We start from the raw sequence: 16,934 nt of genomic DNA, 5'->3' as shown, positions 1-16,934 counted from the left end.
ATTTAAGCAAGAAAAGGACAATCAACAGATGGAAAGGATATGCGTACCGAATTGGAAAAATTGCGGACCGAGAAAATCATACTGCTTGCGGAGAATGAAGAATTAAAACGACGTTTAAGTAGAACTGAGGTGGAGCATCGAGAATTTGATGCTTGTCGTGCACGTCTTAGAAAGAGAACGTTTGGACCCTAAAACGAAACATTGAAACAGTAAATTTTACATTTTTGACTATTAGAAAAAAGGAAGAAACATCCTGTATTTTTCAGGCCATTGTCCAATCCATTAGGTTGATTAGTAATTTTGCAAATTACTAGACCACTTATACAATTGATTAAATCAACCCATCAAGTCACTGAAGCTCCAGTTTTTTCAAATACCTGGTTTCTGCTTGATTCCATTGTCAAAGATACGTAAACTTAGTACTATACAGCAGTATATTAAAACGCAAAGTGCGGACCTATGACTGTTACTTTATTATTCCTCGTCAAACAATACTGGATATTAGTAAGTAGAAATGGTAATTTTGAAAATCTCGAGTAGAATTTAAGGTTATTCGCAGTTTGATTTTGTTGGTTTTTATTTTATGCGCTTAAAAAAGTTTGGAGTATGATAAATTTTGGCATATTTCAATGCATTATTGCACAAATCTAAGGGATAGGAGCTATTCGGAATTCAAACTGAAGTTTTTTCCAGTTGGAGGCCGAAAAACGACAGACTGATGCAACAGTGCGTCAAATAACATCCGAACGTCAGGCATTGGACAAATCCTTGACAACGATGGAAAAGGAGAATATGGAATTATACAGGAATTGCACACAGCTGCAAAATCAGGTGAACTTGATTCGTTATTGTTACTTCGGTTACAAAATATTCATAGTTTGTGTCAAATCCATTAATTTTTTGATTCACATTCAATGAATAATTATTTTCAATTATTTGAATTAGTTTAATTCCACATCTGTACTTAAAGCACTGAAAAATTTTATATCACAACTCCAAAATTTAGCAAATGAAAAATTGTTCAAAAATCCGAATTTGAAATACTATTATTCTTTTGGGTTGTTCAACTGGAAAAAGAAAGTAGTTCACATTTGGTCAAAGGATCTGCACCACAATTAAGAGCTTTGGAAAATAAGCTGGTACAAGCTCAGCGTGAAAGACAGCAAGTAATAACTTTTTGATTTTTATTATCCCTTTGCTGTAATAATTCCTTGTCAAATTTACTTTGTCTTACAAAGGTTTGATTCCACAATCAAAATTTTTTTACTTTATTTTACTCACCGATTAATTAAGATCAGTGATCGAGGTTCATTCTGCTATGTGAGGGAAATTTTTATTGCTGTACACTGTTACCTCAAATGTTTGAATTAACTGCAAACTGAACGTAAAATTCAGTTAATTACTAAATTTGAATTTGAAGGAATTGCTTTTATCTGGTACTTAGTAGTTCTGATTCATATTTATTCAGTTCTGATTCATATTCAGAATCAGTAAGTACGAGATAAAGTAACAGTCCATTTTCACTGTTCTTCATTTTTAATGTTATTTTTAATTCCAATCAATTTTTTTTTCAGGTTGAAAAGCTGCTCGAGCAACGAGAATTAGCATGTGCACAAAAGATTAAACTATTCGAGTCAAAAATAGTGGCACTTAAAGAGCAGTTGGATGCAGAGCGGAAAAGGCGACTGGATATCATGGAGCGAACAGTGGTCGTTCAACGAGATCAACGACAATTGAGGTCAGACTTGGATGATTCTGTTTCATCAATGCACCGGTTGTCACAGCACCTCCCACAGGAGCATTACGAGCTAGCTGCTGAAACACGAATTCGAGCGCAGAGTTTGAGCAATAATGCTTTTACATGTTGAAACTTAAGAATTGCAACCATCATTAAAGGAAAATCGTTATCAGAACTTTTTCCTCCTTACTTACATCGTTAATATTCGAGAACTACCAGATGCACGCCGTTTTTTGCTTATCTTTGACAAAATTTCTGCAACACGCTGAAGGCTAACAGTTCGCTTGTGGCTCTCTATTTTATTGTCATGCATGCATGCATACATGCTACATAAATCTATAATTTGGATTTTTTCAGAGATGAATAATAAAATTTTACTGTGGATTCGCGCTGAAATTTGCAAACTTTTTGCTTGAAATGTTTAATTAAGATATCAATTAATCTTTTCAAGCTTACATCAAGTCTCCCCATGCAGAGAGACTTGATTTTTCCAGAGACAGAGATCAGTTTTTTTTTTTTAACTAGAACCCAAGGATTAATGGTTCCATTCGCGTTTTTACTTGATTTTTTTGCCTAAATGAATTGGTATTTCTTATATGTAATTAAGGGGTCACGGAGTTATTGAGCAAAATTGTGATTTTCGAATTAATTTGACTGATTCAGGAATCTTAAGGTAACTGTTGTACGGATTGATTCTCTTTTTAGAATATTTTATCAGAATGTGAAATCCGTCTGTGCGGTAGAGAAACAAGTCATTCAAAGAATTAAAACAAAAATGAAATCAGTGTTATGGTAAACTGCTTATTGTAGTGCCTCTGCAATCTATTTGTACCAGTAGGAAATATGAATGGCTTGTTCTATGATTTAGCTTTTTTAAGGTAATTTAACATCAGTTATTTTGTGTGTCACTTTCTCTTAAATAGGACTTTGATGCACGATGTTCAGACGTTTATTGATAGAACTGTTAAAAGGATGAGGAATAATCGTGAATTATGGAAATATGATGTTATCCGTGCAGTAATATATATGGGATGGTAAAAACAGGTCTTTATGCCTCACTGCTGAATCTCTTATTATTTGTCAAGTGAATTTGATAAAATATTGGTAAAACCTGTGGGTTAAGTAGCGTTCAATACGTCATGATCGTAACCTGACCCTTCTGTACAGCTAGTCATTGTCAACTTGCACATTCCTCATCTCAATGCTTTACATAACTTTCATTTAGATTTAGTTCATCTGTTTTTTTTCGATTTATTTTCATGATTCTTTGGAATGCATTTGCTTCCAGCTGTTCTGTTATAGCTACGCGCAAATACATCGCTTGAAATCTGTCTATATTTTGCGCATGAAAATTGCTGCATTTCCATGAAATGATTAACGACTTATCAACAAGTTAATGGTTAACGTGACTCGCTACTTTTTTGGGAGTTCTCATGCAATGCGTTATTGTTAGGCGAAAGATGCGATGGTCATTTCATCGAAGGATGCCGGATGATTCCAAAGGCCTATCCATTATAATGGGGGATTGCAAGGATCGTTGTTTTTTGCTTTAATTTTGAACTATTTTTTTTAAATTTTTTTTTTTTTTTTTGGAAGTTTAATTGATATAGAAAGCAATCCTAGGATTTGTAAGCCACGACGATGGCAGTATGCTGCGACATCCACCTGTACCATGTTGAGACAGTGTTTGCCTGGAGTTCATTCTAAGATCTCTTAGAAAAATAACGTTAAATCTTTTTTATTAATATCTGTTTATTATATATTCCATTATATCTTATTTGAATGATTAGTTCTGAATTTGAAAGTTGTACTGCAAAAACATGACATGGAGTACTTTTCAGTATATAAAGCATTAGTATGTTTGGAAAATGTTCAACCATCTGTGCTTTTTTTTAATTAATAATGGCCTACTTTAGTTTCCGATACAGTTTAGACAGTTATTTTACACCATTTCATTTTTATATTTTTGGGGTTGTTTCAATAACAATTTAATTTTTTAAGCATTTTAAAAAAATTCGTATTCGAAATTCTAAAATTTAAAATTTGGTCGTTTTTGTGAGAAATTGGACTTCAAATTTTTTTTTCAATATTTAAGGGAAAGTATTTTGTTTGTCGTATGCCGATCAGATTCTTATGCCTTACTACTAAAGACAGAATCAGCAATTGTCCTATCTAGATGATTGGTGGTAAAACGATATTGCGGCTAACTTTTGTTTTACTTTTGCAATAAGCTTAATTAGGTGTACTGTTATTGAAATATCTCTGATCATTTTTTTCAGTATCGTTTTGCATTCACTGAAACCCACTTACTTTATGTGATGTATAAGTAATGGATGTGATCTATCTGCCAAAAGTATTCCTGCCAAAATATACACTTATGATGCATTTTCTGATGGATCTCTGTATGATTATCGGTAGTTCCTATTTGCTTACTTGATTATATACTTCCTTTTCTTTACTGTTAATTATTTATCGGTGAAGTAGTGCTATGCAAACAAATGTTTCTGTATTTTATATAGATTTGTTCAAGTTTGTTTTTTAAACTAGAGTAAATTAATTTTTATTCTGTCATCCCGCTATCTGAAATAACATTAGGAATCATCAGATATCTAGATTTTTCAAAAACATATGCCTACATCTAAATAAGAAGAACTAATTTGCGGTGAAAAGCAAAGCAGCAAGAAGTATCAATGATTGAGAATAAGACTTTTTCACGTGGCTAAAGGATTCCGGGTAGTTTTAAGAATCTCATGCTGTAGAAAAAGATTTTTAAAAATCCTTTTTTCTCGAAAATTGTATTTCTGGTGCTTTATTATCTGGCTCTGCTGAAAATAAGTAAAAGTGTACGTGAAACTGGGCTACAAGGAAGTCGCATAGAATGAAGGTGTTGGAAATGGAACATATGAAGCAAGATGCTATTGTTGATACTGGTTTAAACATATCACCGATAAGGAAGAGTGATCAAGCGTTCGGTTTTACAAAGAGACCTTCAACAGATTATGTCCTTTGTTGTTCTATGATTACTTCTTCAGATACTCTCAAGAAAGATTAGTTCTGGGATTTGCGAAATGTATTCTTTATGTTGCATGATAGCAATGAATCTTCTAAATTCGTTTGATTCATTCTAGCTGGAGACAGAACTTCTCCGAATGCTTGCTTTCAATATTTAATTCAATTTTACAGTGTGTAGTGAAGCATACATTAGCCTTCAATTTTACAATGTGAAGCATATATTAACTTCGGCCTATCTACTCGCGCCTATACGAATGTCTCTTCGTGCGCTATCAGGATATTACGAAACTCCTGCAAGATATAGAATAACTGCTGATTTTGTTAGACTTTGACAGAAAAGCTTTACTTATGCATCATGTCCTTTACTTATGCATCATGTGCATCATGTCATCATGTTACATGCCTTGTGGAATTCGAATTTAATTTATTAATTCGAATTTAAATTCGAATTTAATTTAATTCGAATTTAAATTCGAATTTAAAATTTAAAGGAATTCGAATTTAATTTTAATTTATTTTACGACTCATTTTCTTGAAAATGACTTCATCGAGCACGTAGTTTCGCAAGAGGTATCAAAGTTTAGAATTGGTCGGTCGGTACTGCTGAACTTTGTCAAACTATATGAAGCATATCAAAAAGAGGAAGATTATCACAACTGTATTAATTTGATGTATTTTAACGTCGAATTGTATGATACCAATTTGTTGAAGGGAAGATATAACGTTTGCGCACAATGACCGCGGTACTATAAGTGTCTCCGACGCTGTGAGTATTCGGAGAAGTGGGTTTCTGCGACATTTCGTCAGTTTTGTTGATCGTGTTATGTATTTATTTATTTGATGATTTGTCAATTCAATTTTTGTTTTATGACGGAGGAATTGTTTGTTGGCAAAACAAATGTTTTGATTAAATGGGGAATTCCTTGTAATTGTAATGTTGTCCATGTCCATGAAGAATTTTCAATTTTAAATTCTATTTCTCGAAAGTTTTCGATCATTTTGTAGATCGAAAAACTCCACTAGCTCAGTTATTTTCAGATAAACACTGGTAGAAAACGATTTTACAGATTCACAAAGTGTTTTGTATGATCGCACATGTTTCCTACATTGAATGCATATAATCAAACTCGACATGCACGGTTCATCTGTTTTATTTCTGTTTCTTATCATCTCAGTATCGCTTGCGAAAGTTAAAGATGTAAGCTATTATTACATCAGTGCTTTCTGATAACGTGCTAAGGAGCAATATATAATGAGTTAATGCCAGATTTTCTCATCTCACATTTCAGTACGTTGTGGTATGTGTTTTGAAGCGCTGGCACGTCTCTTTAATACTTTATCAGGTTGGATAGAAAATTGTGTGAAAAAATCAGGCAAAAAGGTGGAACTTGTCGGAGCTAATTTAGTGGGAACGTGGTTAATGAGATTTAAGGGAAGGAGAAGTTTCGTTTTTCTAGAGTTGGATTTAAATGTCATGGAGATTGCAATGATGAAATAATTTTTAATCGGCATGCAGAACGTTGGATTTAAACAACTGATTTATCAGAAATATTTTTGTTTAAGTTAAAAACTATCCTGTTAAAAATAGGCTGGAAAAACCTGATGTATTCTGCGGGAATGGTTTCTGATTAGCCCTAATGATAGAAAGGAATGAATCTGGATCGATCTCGTTTTAAATTCACCATTGAGTCGGAAAACACGACTGTCAAAATATTTATTTGAATGAAGCTGGAGGTGGAAATTCTGGAGCAGTGGAAAGGCATGACTGGTGACGGACGAAATCTGCAAACCATAGAACAAGTTACTGAAATTGATTGGACGAATTCCACTTTTTATGTTGCTTTGGGAAGTCTTACCGAGTTTCCACTTTTCTGCTTTGGGAAGGCACTGGATAAAAGAGGAAAATTACGCTAAATTTGCGATATCGAAAGTGTACCATAGCGTACTGAAATATAGAACGAAATTGACATCATATAAACGCCACTGTTTTTTAAATGGTATTGACGTTTATTATAGTTCTGTACAGCTTCAAGTTAACGAAGTTAGAATTTTCGAAACCAAAAAGAAATCAATCACTTTTGTTGACTTTTATTTGCGCTTTTTTTTACTCGTTACACTTATTTTAAAATAATGTTTATTCAGAGAAGGAAGATTTTCCAGCTAATTTCTAAATGATACACTTTGTCCCGATTGTACACACTAAGAAATGACTTGATTCTCCATATTGAGCCCATTTCAGATTATCCAGTCTCATTCATCTACTGTTTTGGGTGGGACGTTGCTCGTATCTACCATTGATGGCTACCTCAAAGGAATTGATTTCCATAACGGAGAAGTAAAATGGTCTTTGAAGGAAGGTAAGTCACTTTTTGTTTCTCGATAATATTGGCAATTTGGGGAGGAGTGGTCCTAAAACTGTGATGGAATTATATTCTTTTTTGTTTTTCGTCAATTTCAAAAGGTAAGAACATATGTTGCAAATGGTAACATGCGTCAAAGTTATAAAAAATACGAATTTACGAAAAAAAGAAGCATCCAGCGAATAAAATGAGGCGAATAACATTTTTCATAATTCAATTTAGATAAAATTTCAGATCCAGTATTGATATCTCCAAAAACCATTCGGCATGGTTTCACCTTCATACCAGATCCCCAAGACGGTGGTTTGTACATATTGAAAGATGGTCAATTAAAAAAGTTGCCGTATTCCATACCGCAACTTGTTTCTGTTTCACCTTGTCGAACTGCGGATGGTGTTCTTTATGCAGGTCAGAAATACAATAGTTTGGAAGTTCGTTCGCATTGTGACTCTGAATCCCCCCAGTCAGAACATTTCGATAAAAACTTAGAACTCTCGAAATGAATACTTTTGTTGACGGCGTTATCTGAATAATATCCTATGTAATAACAGCTAATACGCATTTTATAGGAAGCAAGAAAGATGTGTGGTTGGAGATTGATTCAAATAAAGGGATAGTGAGGGAACTGTCGCAGTCACAAGCAGATTCCCAATGCCCACTTAACAAGAATACCAGTATCTTGATTGGAAGGTTGAATATTCATTTGTTAATTTTTTTCCTTTATCTAAGTAAATCTCATAGTACAATATTTTTTAATAGCTATGGTTGAGTACATCTTTCAGTTGAGAATCAGTCGCTTATAAAATGAAATAACGGAGTAGAAATATAAATATAAGCTCGACTTTAGTAAGGCAAACAAAGCAGCTGTATTTTCCAATCCCTTCTTTTCAGATCAGAATACAAATTAACAATGGTGGATCCAGAAAATCAGAATAGACGATGGAATGCAACGTTTACCGATTATTCAAGTCATCTTTTGCCTGGTTAGTTATGAAGTTATAAGCATAAATGTATAAACAACGTCTGCGTAATCCCTTTTAATATTAGATTTTATTTTTACCCTAAATTTTTTGCACAAACTACGTGCAGTTATTGGCAAGCGAACACTGGAGGAGTTCGTGAAGACAAACATTATTTATGTGAAAGTGAATGTCTTTGTTTAGAAAAGCATTATTCCATATAAAGCAACCAGCGAGTGATTACAGGTTGTTTTCAGCTGATCCTTCATATCCATATCAGCACTTTACAAGTACTGTGGGTGGTCAGGTGGTGGCGGTGAATGCAACAGAAGGAAGTGTAGCGTGGGAAGCAGATGTAGGAAATACCGTGGTTGCAATGTATATACTTCAAAGCGATGGCTTACACAGATTGTCGTATACAGTTATTGGTAAGGAAACATTGGAAGAGTTCGTAAAGGTAATATTTTCAATACGATGAAAGGTAAATTCCATGTAATAAAGGAAATAAAGTTTTGTTTTTATATCTGAGGGAATAGCATAGATATTATTGGAGTATTGGTATTTTTTCTGATTGAAATGTTGTGGAATATTAGTTATCCTGATTAAAAATATGCAAAATGATATCACGGATAGCAATGCTGTCAAGTACACTGTGAAATTTCTTAATCAGTAATCACAAAAATCTGAATTCGTCATTTTAAAAGTTTTTAGGTTTTACTGTTTTTCTAAATATTGAAGTCAGTTTTAGCTTATCTGCTATATTCTTATGAGCATTTTAGAGTTTGCACTCTCTAATACTAGATTTGTCAACTTATACGTGGATAATGTTGTTTATATAACGTTCCTGAAATATATATTTCTCTATCTCTCGTTTTCTTTTTTCTCCTTCTTCATCCTTATCCTCGTCTCTCCGCTCCCTATTCTTCATTTTTCTTATCGCTATGTTCTGAAACTACTGAGACTGGTGAATTTTTATTTTTGCATTTTAAATAAAATCTTGGTAGTATTATAATAATTAGAGAACTATAAATCGACTCTATATATGTGAACGTTTTCTCACATGAAAGCGTCCACAGATGTTGCACATATTTTTTCATTTTTCTTCCTCGAGAAAGAATTTCCGGATCAAAGAAAACCATGTTGATCTTGTTCTGATTGCACGGTTGGTATTTGTATTCTTCTTTATCATTTGCCACCATGGTGAGAAGACTGTGTTTATTTGAAATCATATTTTTAATTAATTTGACCATAGGCAGTCATCATTTATGTCACGATGCAACGATGCTTTTTCACCATTTCATCTCTTTTTGGTATCATTTTCATGGTCAGTACTTGATTTTCCATCACCTTGAGTTTGTCATTCCGATGTTAATATTTTAATCATCATTGCTATGTTCCGAACTCTCATTATTTTTTTCTTCCGTCGTTTTTTCCTCACCGCTTTCATTCATTTCATCTTCATTCTCCTCTTCATAGTCAGCGTCACTGAATCCAGATACTTCGAAGTACAATCCTGAGTTCTCTTTTCTTCTGACCATATAACCATGTTCCGGACATAAAGCGTTCATTAGCTGGAATGATCAATTCGTAGTGCAAAGAATTTCAAAAAATTAAGAGTTTGCTGTTAGCTGTTTGAAACTCTTGATCTACCATTGTATAATATGCTACTTGAAACTCTTTATAGCCAAATTATCCTTTTGCTTTTTGCTAGATGGAACTGACTGATGAAAACAGGCTTTGTTATCCTTTTATTAGAACAAAAGAAAACTAACTTGGATCTTCCCGTTTTCATAAATACATTCACAGGGTAAGTCTACACCAGGCGGAAGATATTTGGATTTCTTGTGTGATAGATTGTCCTCATCTTCCTTCATTTCCTCTTTTTCACCTGACGATATACATAAATTAGTATATTGACTGCCAATTGGCAGTATGATTACAGCTGTTGCAGTATTTGCATTTTAGATTAATATTATTACCTAGTAATTTTTTGTTAACAATTAGTTCTGCTTGATAATAACCTACTTATTAATGATTCTTTAGAGATTTGTGACCTATTTGACGGTGTCCTCATTCTGATTACTTTCGTCCTGCTGGACGAAACTGTTGAAAGTGGTGATGATAATGATGACAGAGATCGTTTAACATATCTTGGATACACACTCGGCTGACATAATTGTCTAGCGGAAGAGCTGTAAATGAGTGTTTTCAAACTATTATAGGGAAAATAACTGTTTCATATAATCTGTTCTTCAATACTGCAGTGATACTTGTCAGTTATACATCCGTTTAGAAATTTTTTCTTACGACTTCGACTTTTCTTACGACTTACGACTCTGACTTCAGTTTGAATTAGTATATGTAATGTTTCTATTTTTATTTACCCAAACTAGAAATCCTTGTTCACTCACTGAGACTTTTATTTCCCTTTTCATTCTGTCCACATTACGATGAAGTTCGTGCATGTAAAAAAGAAAGAAAAAACCTTTTTTGCTCTTGACTTTCCTTTCTATGGAAACTAAACAAACTTGCCTTTTTCGCTTCCTGACATATGCTTGTATAGTATATACAATTAAGGCAAGGATTTCCATCAAGCTGACCACGGAAGCACCTATCCAAAGGCCTGTGAGACCACCCAAATCAGCTAAAGCACTTGTAAGCTGAAAAATCAGTAGTGTAGTGCACCTCACGTTCTTTTTTGTGAACATACTGATTCATCTCACTCCTTAGTGAACTTTTTTGCTTGGTCCAAAATAGTCCTGAATTTTCCCGGAAGAAATCAGTAGGATTAATGAAGTCGATAAGGGGGAAGAAGTTGTTGGTTACTTATTCATAATAGGTAAACGACTTACGGTGTAGGCAGGTGTTTCTGTAAGTGTTTCATAGTTCAGCTCTTCATAAAAAACTTGAATCATTGCAGCATTTCTGCGGTACCGCTCCATGCAGAGATCATCCACAGCATCACATTCCATCACTTTTGTCGTCCCGGAAGGCCATCGAGCGGCTGAGTATGTGACTTCGTAATTCACTTCCCTGTTTATAGACGAAGTTTTAAAGTTCCACAGGTTTTCAAGTGGAAAGTCAAGATGCAACCCTCAGCTGGATGTAGTATTTGCTGTACTCGCACTTACGTTTGATAATTCCACTACAAAATTTCAGATTAGATTATTGGTTGGAGTTCCATACATTTTGGCCAACTATTGTTAGATTCGTTAAATTTTGGAATTTGGAAATTTGTGGTCTCAGTTGGATGTATTAGGTTGTGGTTTTACTGTGAAGTATAGGTCCAAGCATGTTCCCATGTCACATATTAATTTCAGATAAAAGGATAAAAGGAGTGGAATTTGAATATTTAAACTCCTAACGATAGAATCAATGTTTTTTTGCTAAATGATGCAGAGATGTTCCAGTAAATCAATTTCTTTCAGCACAAGCTATTTCGCGCATTGTAGCGTTAGCTGCACCTTTCACTATACCATAAGTTGTAAATGCAGTTTTACATTTGTCCGTTACCACTAATGGTCACTTAAGATTTATTTTTTCAAACAACGGGTAACTTTTTTGAAAAATTACTTACGAACAAGGTTGGTGGCACACACAGTCCGCTAGATTCCCTTCACTAATCAGACGACTGGAGTGTAATGTGGCATTTTTGATGCATTCCCGAGCAATGCGATCGCTAACTTTACATGGTTTCGCTGTATTAGGTATCGGATAAGCTGGATTTGCACAACCGCATATGCGACTGACCTCTTTTTGGGTACAGGTCCGGTGACATCCCTAAAGTTTCAGGAAATATTAAACACTTTAAAAATTCGGAAATTTAATGGATGACTTTAGTTCTCACCTCAGTAGAGTAATTAAATCCAGGATATATGGTATCCAAGTTGCTTTTACTCTCTTTCAAACATTGACCATGTGGCGGGACAAGTCTGTTGAATTTTTTCTGAAAAAACTTGTTTAATGTGACAGAACAAGTTGGAATTTCAGATCACTTCAGAAAACTCCAAGTTTTTGGAACTGCAAAGAAAATTTTAACTTCCATAATAGAACTTCAAAAAATTTCATTTTGTTTCTTCATGAATATTCTTGATACTGTAAATGTAGGCTACGATGTATACCAACTTACCATTCGAACTCCGAATGCAGAAAGGAAGCCGGTTGGTGCATTGTAACCAAACGCATCTGGAAATGGCATCACCCACTTATCATGAATGGTTATCCGAAAACCCACGGATTCCGATGTTGGCAAATATTCGGAAGTATCGGCGTAGAGTAGTACTCGCAAACCTAGCAGAATTAGTAATCTTGAAAAAGGTCGTTTAAAATTTTCACTGCATGTGGTTATTTTATGCGATGTAAGCTATTCTTACTCCTTTAGTAGATTCCGCTAATCACGAAAAGTTTCGATGAATGAGACTTTCGAGAGAAATTAATTTCCATCCGGCACCAGATGTAATGTTATACTTCACTGATTATGAAAAGTGAATGCAGAAAAAATATTGGGCTTAAATTGAATCACTTCCTTCGTTAAAGAGTGAAATCAACCATTCTTATTCTTCCGTGCACATTTAGGTTTTTGTCCAGCAGAGGAACCATGTCACTCCTACTAACATTCTAAGTGATGAGGTAGAATATTCGGAAGGTGGAAATAAGTTTCCACTTTCAACTTGAAAAATTATTTCGAGAAAGGCGGGGATTTTCAAATTAAAATTATTTTGATTGGTAATTTGGTAATATACCAAAGTTAGCACCGGCCTGATGAGCTGTTACTTGTTTGGTACGATTCCAGTTGAATGTGTAGCAATTGCCATATGTTTGATCGTAATGTAATTTAAAATCGCTACAAACCAGATATAAAAAAATTAAACTGGATTATCATTGATCATTTTATGAGGTTTCAATGTGAAGGGCACAAATTTTGATTTGCTAATTATTTCAATGAGTAACAAAGATGTATATTAAAAAATCAATTTCCTAGAGTAAAAGTAACTTGTGGGATTCTAAATTCTATTACTATGACTGAAATTTCAAAATTGACGGACTATAATTTTTGGGTCATTTATCTGTGATGTGATTGAAGGAATTTATGTTATCAAAAATCGAAATATGTCCTTTATCAATAACATTATCTATTGTGTGGCCACTCTTTGTCATAACATTAGTCTTAATTTGTTTTTTTGCTATTTCCCTGAATCCTTTCTCCATTAACTCACTTTTCAATGTCGCAATCTCTTTGATTGAAAGAACATTTTAAGATGAGTTCATCTTTTCGTTGCGACATTTCCACTTTTGCTTCATAATTCAGTTCATTAACAGCAAACATCAAATTCTCTTTGGCTTGCTGTTTAATAGTTATTTCGTCAGTTAGCCCCTATAAAAAATACCATTTAAAACATGGCGAGACGGGAAATTGTTCTATTTCTTTCTTTTTTCCTTTTCCCATTCTTATTTCGTTTTTCTTCTTCAGGAAGCATGAAGTTCATTTTTCAGTGAATTTCTTAAAAGACTTTGAGTGAGTGAAAATATTAAATTCATTTTTGTTTGATCTTTAACAGTTATTTCTGAACTATGTTGTTGAGTAGTATTTTCGAAATGTCTAAGGTACTATCACTATAGTTTAGGTATTGGATGAAGGGTTGAAACATTCGGATATTAAAGGCGAAACGAGAAAATTTCACTTTTTTTTGAAGTGAAGGACATTTCATTTTCTTTAGATTTTTTTTAAAAACGATGAATAGTAGACCTCGAATCCAAGAGCTTTTTTGAGTTCTGTTGTTTGCGTGGTAATAGTGGTAACAGTGGTCGTAACAGTATGTAGTTTTGTCGGTCTGATGAAAAATTCCGAAATATTCAGTGCGAAAATATCCGTTGTTGGTTTGATTTCTAGGATATAACCGTATTCGTTGTTCGCAATGCAGTGATTGTATTCGCGGTGGCATAGACATTCCTTCCGTCTGGGATGTTTTGTTTGTTCTTCGCCGGCTTTTCCTTCGAAAAATTTCATCGGACAATGACCCAAATTTGCAAGGCATACTTTGCATAGCCTCTCATTCCATGTCTTATCTGAATATAGGCAGATATTTCAGAACTTGAAATCGTGAAAATATAACGGGGAAAAAACTGAAAGCTAAAATAGCTACAGAAAATCAGACTCGGAATTGAGGTTTTTTTTGTAAGTTGGAATGTGACTTATTCCATGATGCTGTTAGTAATATAAAAGATGAAGCGACAAGAAATTCTAAAATGAAATTTTTCCATTTAGACCGCATTTTCCTTGTTTAGATGGGCTTCGGATTTTCGGGTAAATCTATAATTACACTGTGGAAGTTAAAAGATAGATTAAAAAATAAATATATGCTGATATATTTTCATAGCCGTAAATCATAAGCTGAAATAAGTAGTACAGGCCAAGCACAGTTAAAGTGAAAGGACTGAGTAAGAATAAAAATAAAATAGTAGAATAAGCTGGAGCTTACGTGGGAAACATGGCCAAAGAGTTTTGGACACCCAATCCAGCTGACAAATACATTTACTGGGATAAAATCGTGCTAGAGCGTCAGTGAATTGGATCGAAACATTTCCTTTATAGGCAGCTAAGCAGCTTCCTTTTTTCCTTTCACCAGTTAGTGAATTAATTTCACATAGACATTGAACAGAGGCTTGATGATATCGTCGATTTGAGATTGATAAAGGTACTGCTCTGGCCTGTCGTGAGTTTATAGCTGAAAAATTGATTTTTGCGAAGTTTTCTGAATAATTATATTTAATTTTTCCTTTCTTTTTTTAATGAATGGGAGTGAGAATCCATTGGCTTAATCGGGTTGATTTTAGGTGATGTATAAAATCAAATAGTGAGTAGCAGGAGATTTTCATTGTAAGAGGGTGAGCAAACTTGTGGTGTTAATTTTGATTAGACTTACATCATAACAAACAGAAATGTCACATAAGGATGAAATAAATGTTGCCAGATTTACTCAACCAAAAACAAAAGTTGTACTGGTAATAGTACATTGTAGATCCTTTTTGTTTATAACATTAATATGAAATTACCATTTTCATCTATTTAATATGAAATTACCATTTGCATTTAATATGAAATTACCTTACCCTCTTTCCGAGCATTTTCAACTGCGGCAGAAATACCAAATGATCCAAAATGATTTTGAGCGATTGAAAAAGCATCCATCTGAATGGTAAAGTGTATTCTTTTTATATCTTAATTATTCAGTAATTAAGTGTGACAATGAATTGTCTGAACCAGTTACAAATTCAGAGTTAAAAGTATTAGTCACCTATAGTTTCCGAAACTAAGTTACAAATGATTTTATAAGCAGAACTAAGAAATACCATTGCTTTCGTAGGTCCCTCTTTGGCAATCATTGACGCTTTATAAGGATTTATATTGCAGAATGTTATCGAAGGAAATGGAGCATTTTCGAATTTGAGCTGAAATGCAAATTTAAATTAATCATTTTCTCGGTTTTCTTTTTTTGACTTTCACTTTTTTATTTGATTTGATATTAAAGGAGATTTAAAATGGATTGGGAGAGGTGCTTAGCCTTCAGGAGGGAATGGTATATGAATTGAAGTAGGTATTAGCTGTTGCGAAAATATCCGCAAAAAACCATCAGTTGAAGAAGTTAATTGGGTAGTAAATAATTTGAATTTATTTTAACCATTTACCTCATCTGTTCGTTTAAAATTAGCATTTTAAGTCATTTTAACTTAAGTGGTAATACTTGGCATTGATTTTTTTTTGGTATGCAATTTGTGATTGCTTGCTGCTTTAATGCAGCAATCACAAATCGGATACGGAGAAAAATCATCATACTCTCACTTTCTTTCACTGATTTCAAGTGTATTCGTTATTTGTATTAAGTGATAGATAGATAAAGTAATCGCTTACATCAAGATCAACTGATTTCGGATAAGTTCGATATCGTCGAATGAGCAGAATAATTTGGATGAGGAGAGCGCAAAAGCAAATAATAAATGCAGTATACCAAATGATACGCCATTTAGTGTTCGAAGCAAGAGCAGCATGTGATATGCCATGGAATGTGCTCTGTCGCTCGAAACGAAGCACGATCTCGCGATAGTTAATATGTCCCCGAACACGGATCTTTCCAAATCCTGAAAACTTCGTGTTGCCCTTGTTTTTGCTCTTTTTCTCCTTCATCCAACCCACTTCGACCCTTTCTTGCTCCTAAAAAGAAAAAAAGTAGCATTTATCTGTTTCAGTCTTCCGATAAGCTTAAGTCATCGCTTTTGTTTTTATCTTCTCGATGAATGTATGCGGTACGACTTTAGTATATCTTTTTAGTTTAATTTAAATTTAAGAATTCAGTGTGGGATATGAGGAAAAATCCATATTTTCACTTTTTTTTTGCTAATTTATTATATTGAACCTGTTCGATGTTTGACGAAACTGTCCAACAGCTACGAATTAAATCACCATTATTAGGTTTGCTGCAATGAATGAATGGCAGAAAATGCAAGTGATTACCACTTCCTTGGGTTTCAGTCTGCTTAAATGTTTATTTTGTATTTGAATCAAATAAGAAAATACTTAAATCAGTAAATGTTGATCTGTACTATGAATGACAATAACACCAATTAAAACACAGATGTAATGTCCATAATAAAAGTGATGATGATGTTAATAATTTTCACAGCTCAGATGATTTGGATATTATAGTGGTTATGGTGATGATAACAGTGATTATGATAATTGTGGCGGCAATGTAATGGGAACACGATATGTAGAAAGAGTTGTGATAAGTAGCTGTGGTAAAGAAAGTAAGAGATGATAATGGTCAAATCATAGTGTTATCTTATAGAAGATATTAATATTGTATGAGT

At 33.8% G+C, this 16,934-nt stretch overlaps 3 protein-coding genes across 3 annotated transcripts; 2 read left to right on the top strand and 1 right to left on the bottom strand.

Annotated features, from left to right (window-relative positions):
* Positions 1 to 514: 514 nt before the first annotated feature.
* Positions 515 to 1,868, top strand: LOAG_00606 (hypothetical protein; the record flags this gene model as incomplete). The annotated part of the gene is made up of 3 exons (XM_020445490.1): positions 515 to 517; positions 694 to 831; positions 1,575 to 1,868. 3 exons carry the CDS (start codon positions 515 to 517, stop codon positions 1,866 to 1,868), a joined length of 435 nt encoding a protein of 144 aa, XP_020304061.1.
* A 4,604-nt stretch (positions 1,869 to 6,472) lies between these two features.
* On the top strand, positions 6,473 to 8,602 carry LOAG_00605 (PQQ enzyme repeat family protein; the record flags this gene model as incomplete). Its single annotated transcript, XM_003136145.2, has 6 exons — positions 6,473 to 6,550; positions 6,990 to 7,107; positions 7,345 to 7,518; positions 7,680 to 7,800; positions 8,002 to 8,093; positions 8,327 to 8,602. The coding sequence occupies 6 exons, from the start codon at positions 6,473 to 6,475 to the stop codon at positions 8,545 to 8,547; spliced, it is 804 nt and encodes a 267-aa protein (XP_003136193.1). The 3' UTR covers positions 8,548 to 8,602.
* An 843-nt stretch (positions 8,603 to 9,445) lies between these two features.
* Positions 9,446 to 16,251, bottom strand: LOAG_00604 (amiloride-sensitive sodium channel; the record flags this gene model as incomplete). The annotated part of the gene is made up of 15 exons (XM_020445489.1): positions 9,446 to 9,640; positions 9,842 to 9,957; positions 10,095 to 10,236; positions 10,598 to 10,729; positions 10,922 to 11,102; positions 11,647 to 11,849; positions 11,917 to 12,015; positions 12,199 to 12,359; positions 12,812 to 12,912; positions 13,286 to 13,443; positions 13,816 to 14,135; positions 14,549 to 14,794; positions 15,180 to 15,258; positions 15,420 to 15,518; positions 15,979 to 16,251. The coding sequence occupies 15 exons, from the start codon at positions 16,249 to 16,251 to the stop codon at positions 9,446 to 9,448; spliced, it is 2,505 nt and encodes an 834-aa protein (XP_020304060.1).
* Positions 16,252 to 16,934: the final 683 nt, after the last annotated feature.

This window comes from Loa loa (assembly GCF_000183805.2).
Source record: "Loa loa unplaced genomic scaffold supercont3.42, whole genome shotgun sequence".
NCBI classification, from domain to species: domain Eukaryota; kingdom Metazoa; phylum Nematoda; class Chromadorea; order Rhabditida; family Onchocercidae; genus Loa; species Loa loa.
The sequence above is the reverse complement of the archived record's forward strand: the minus strand, read 5'-3'. Positions and strand labels throughout refer to the sequence as shown.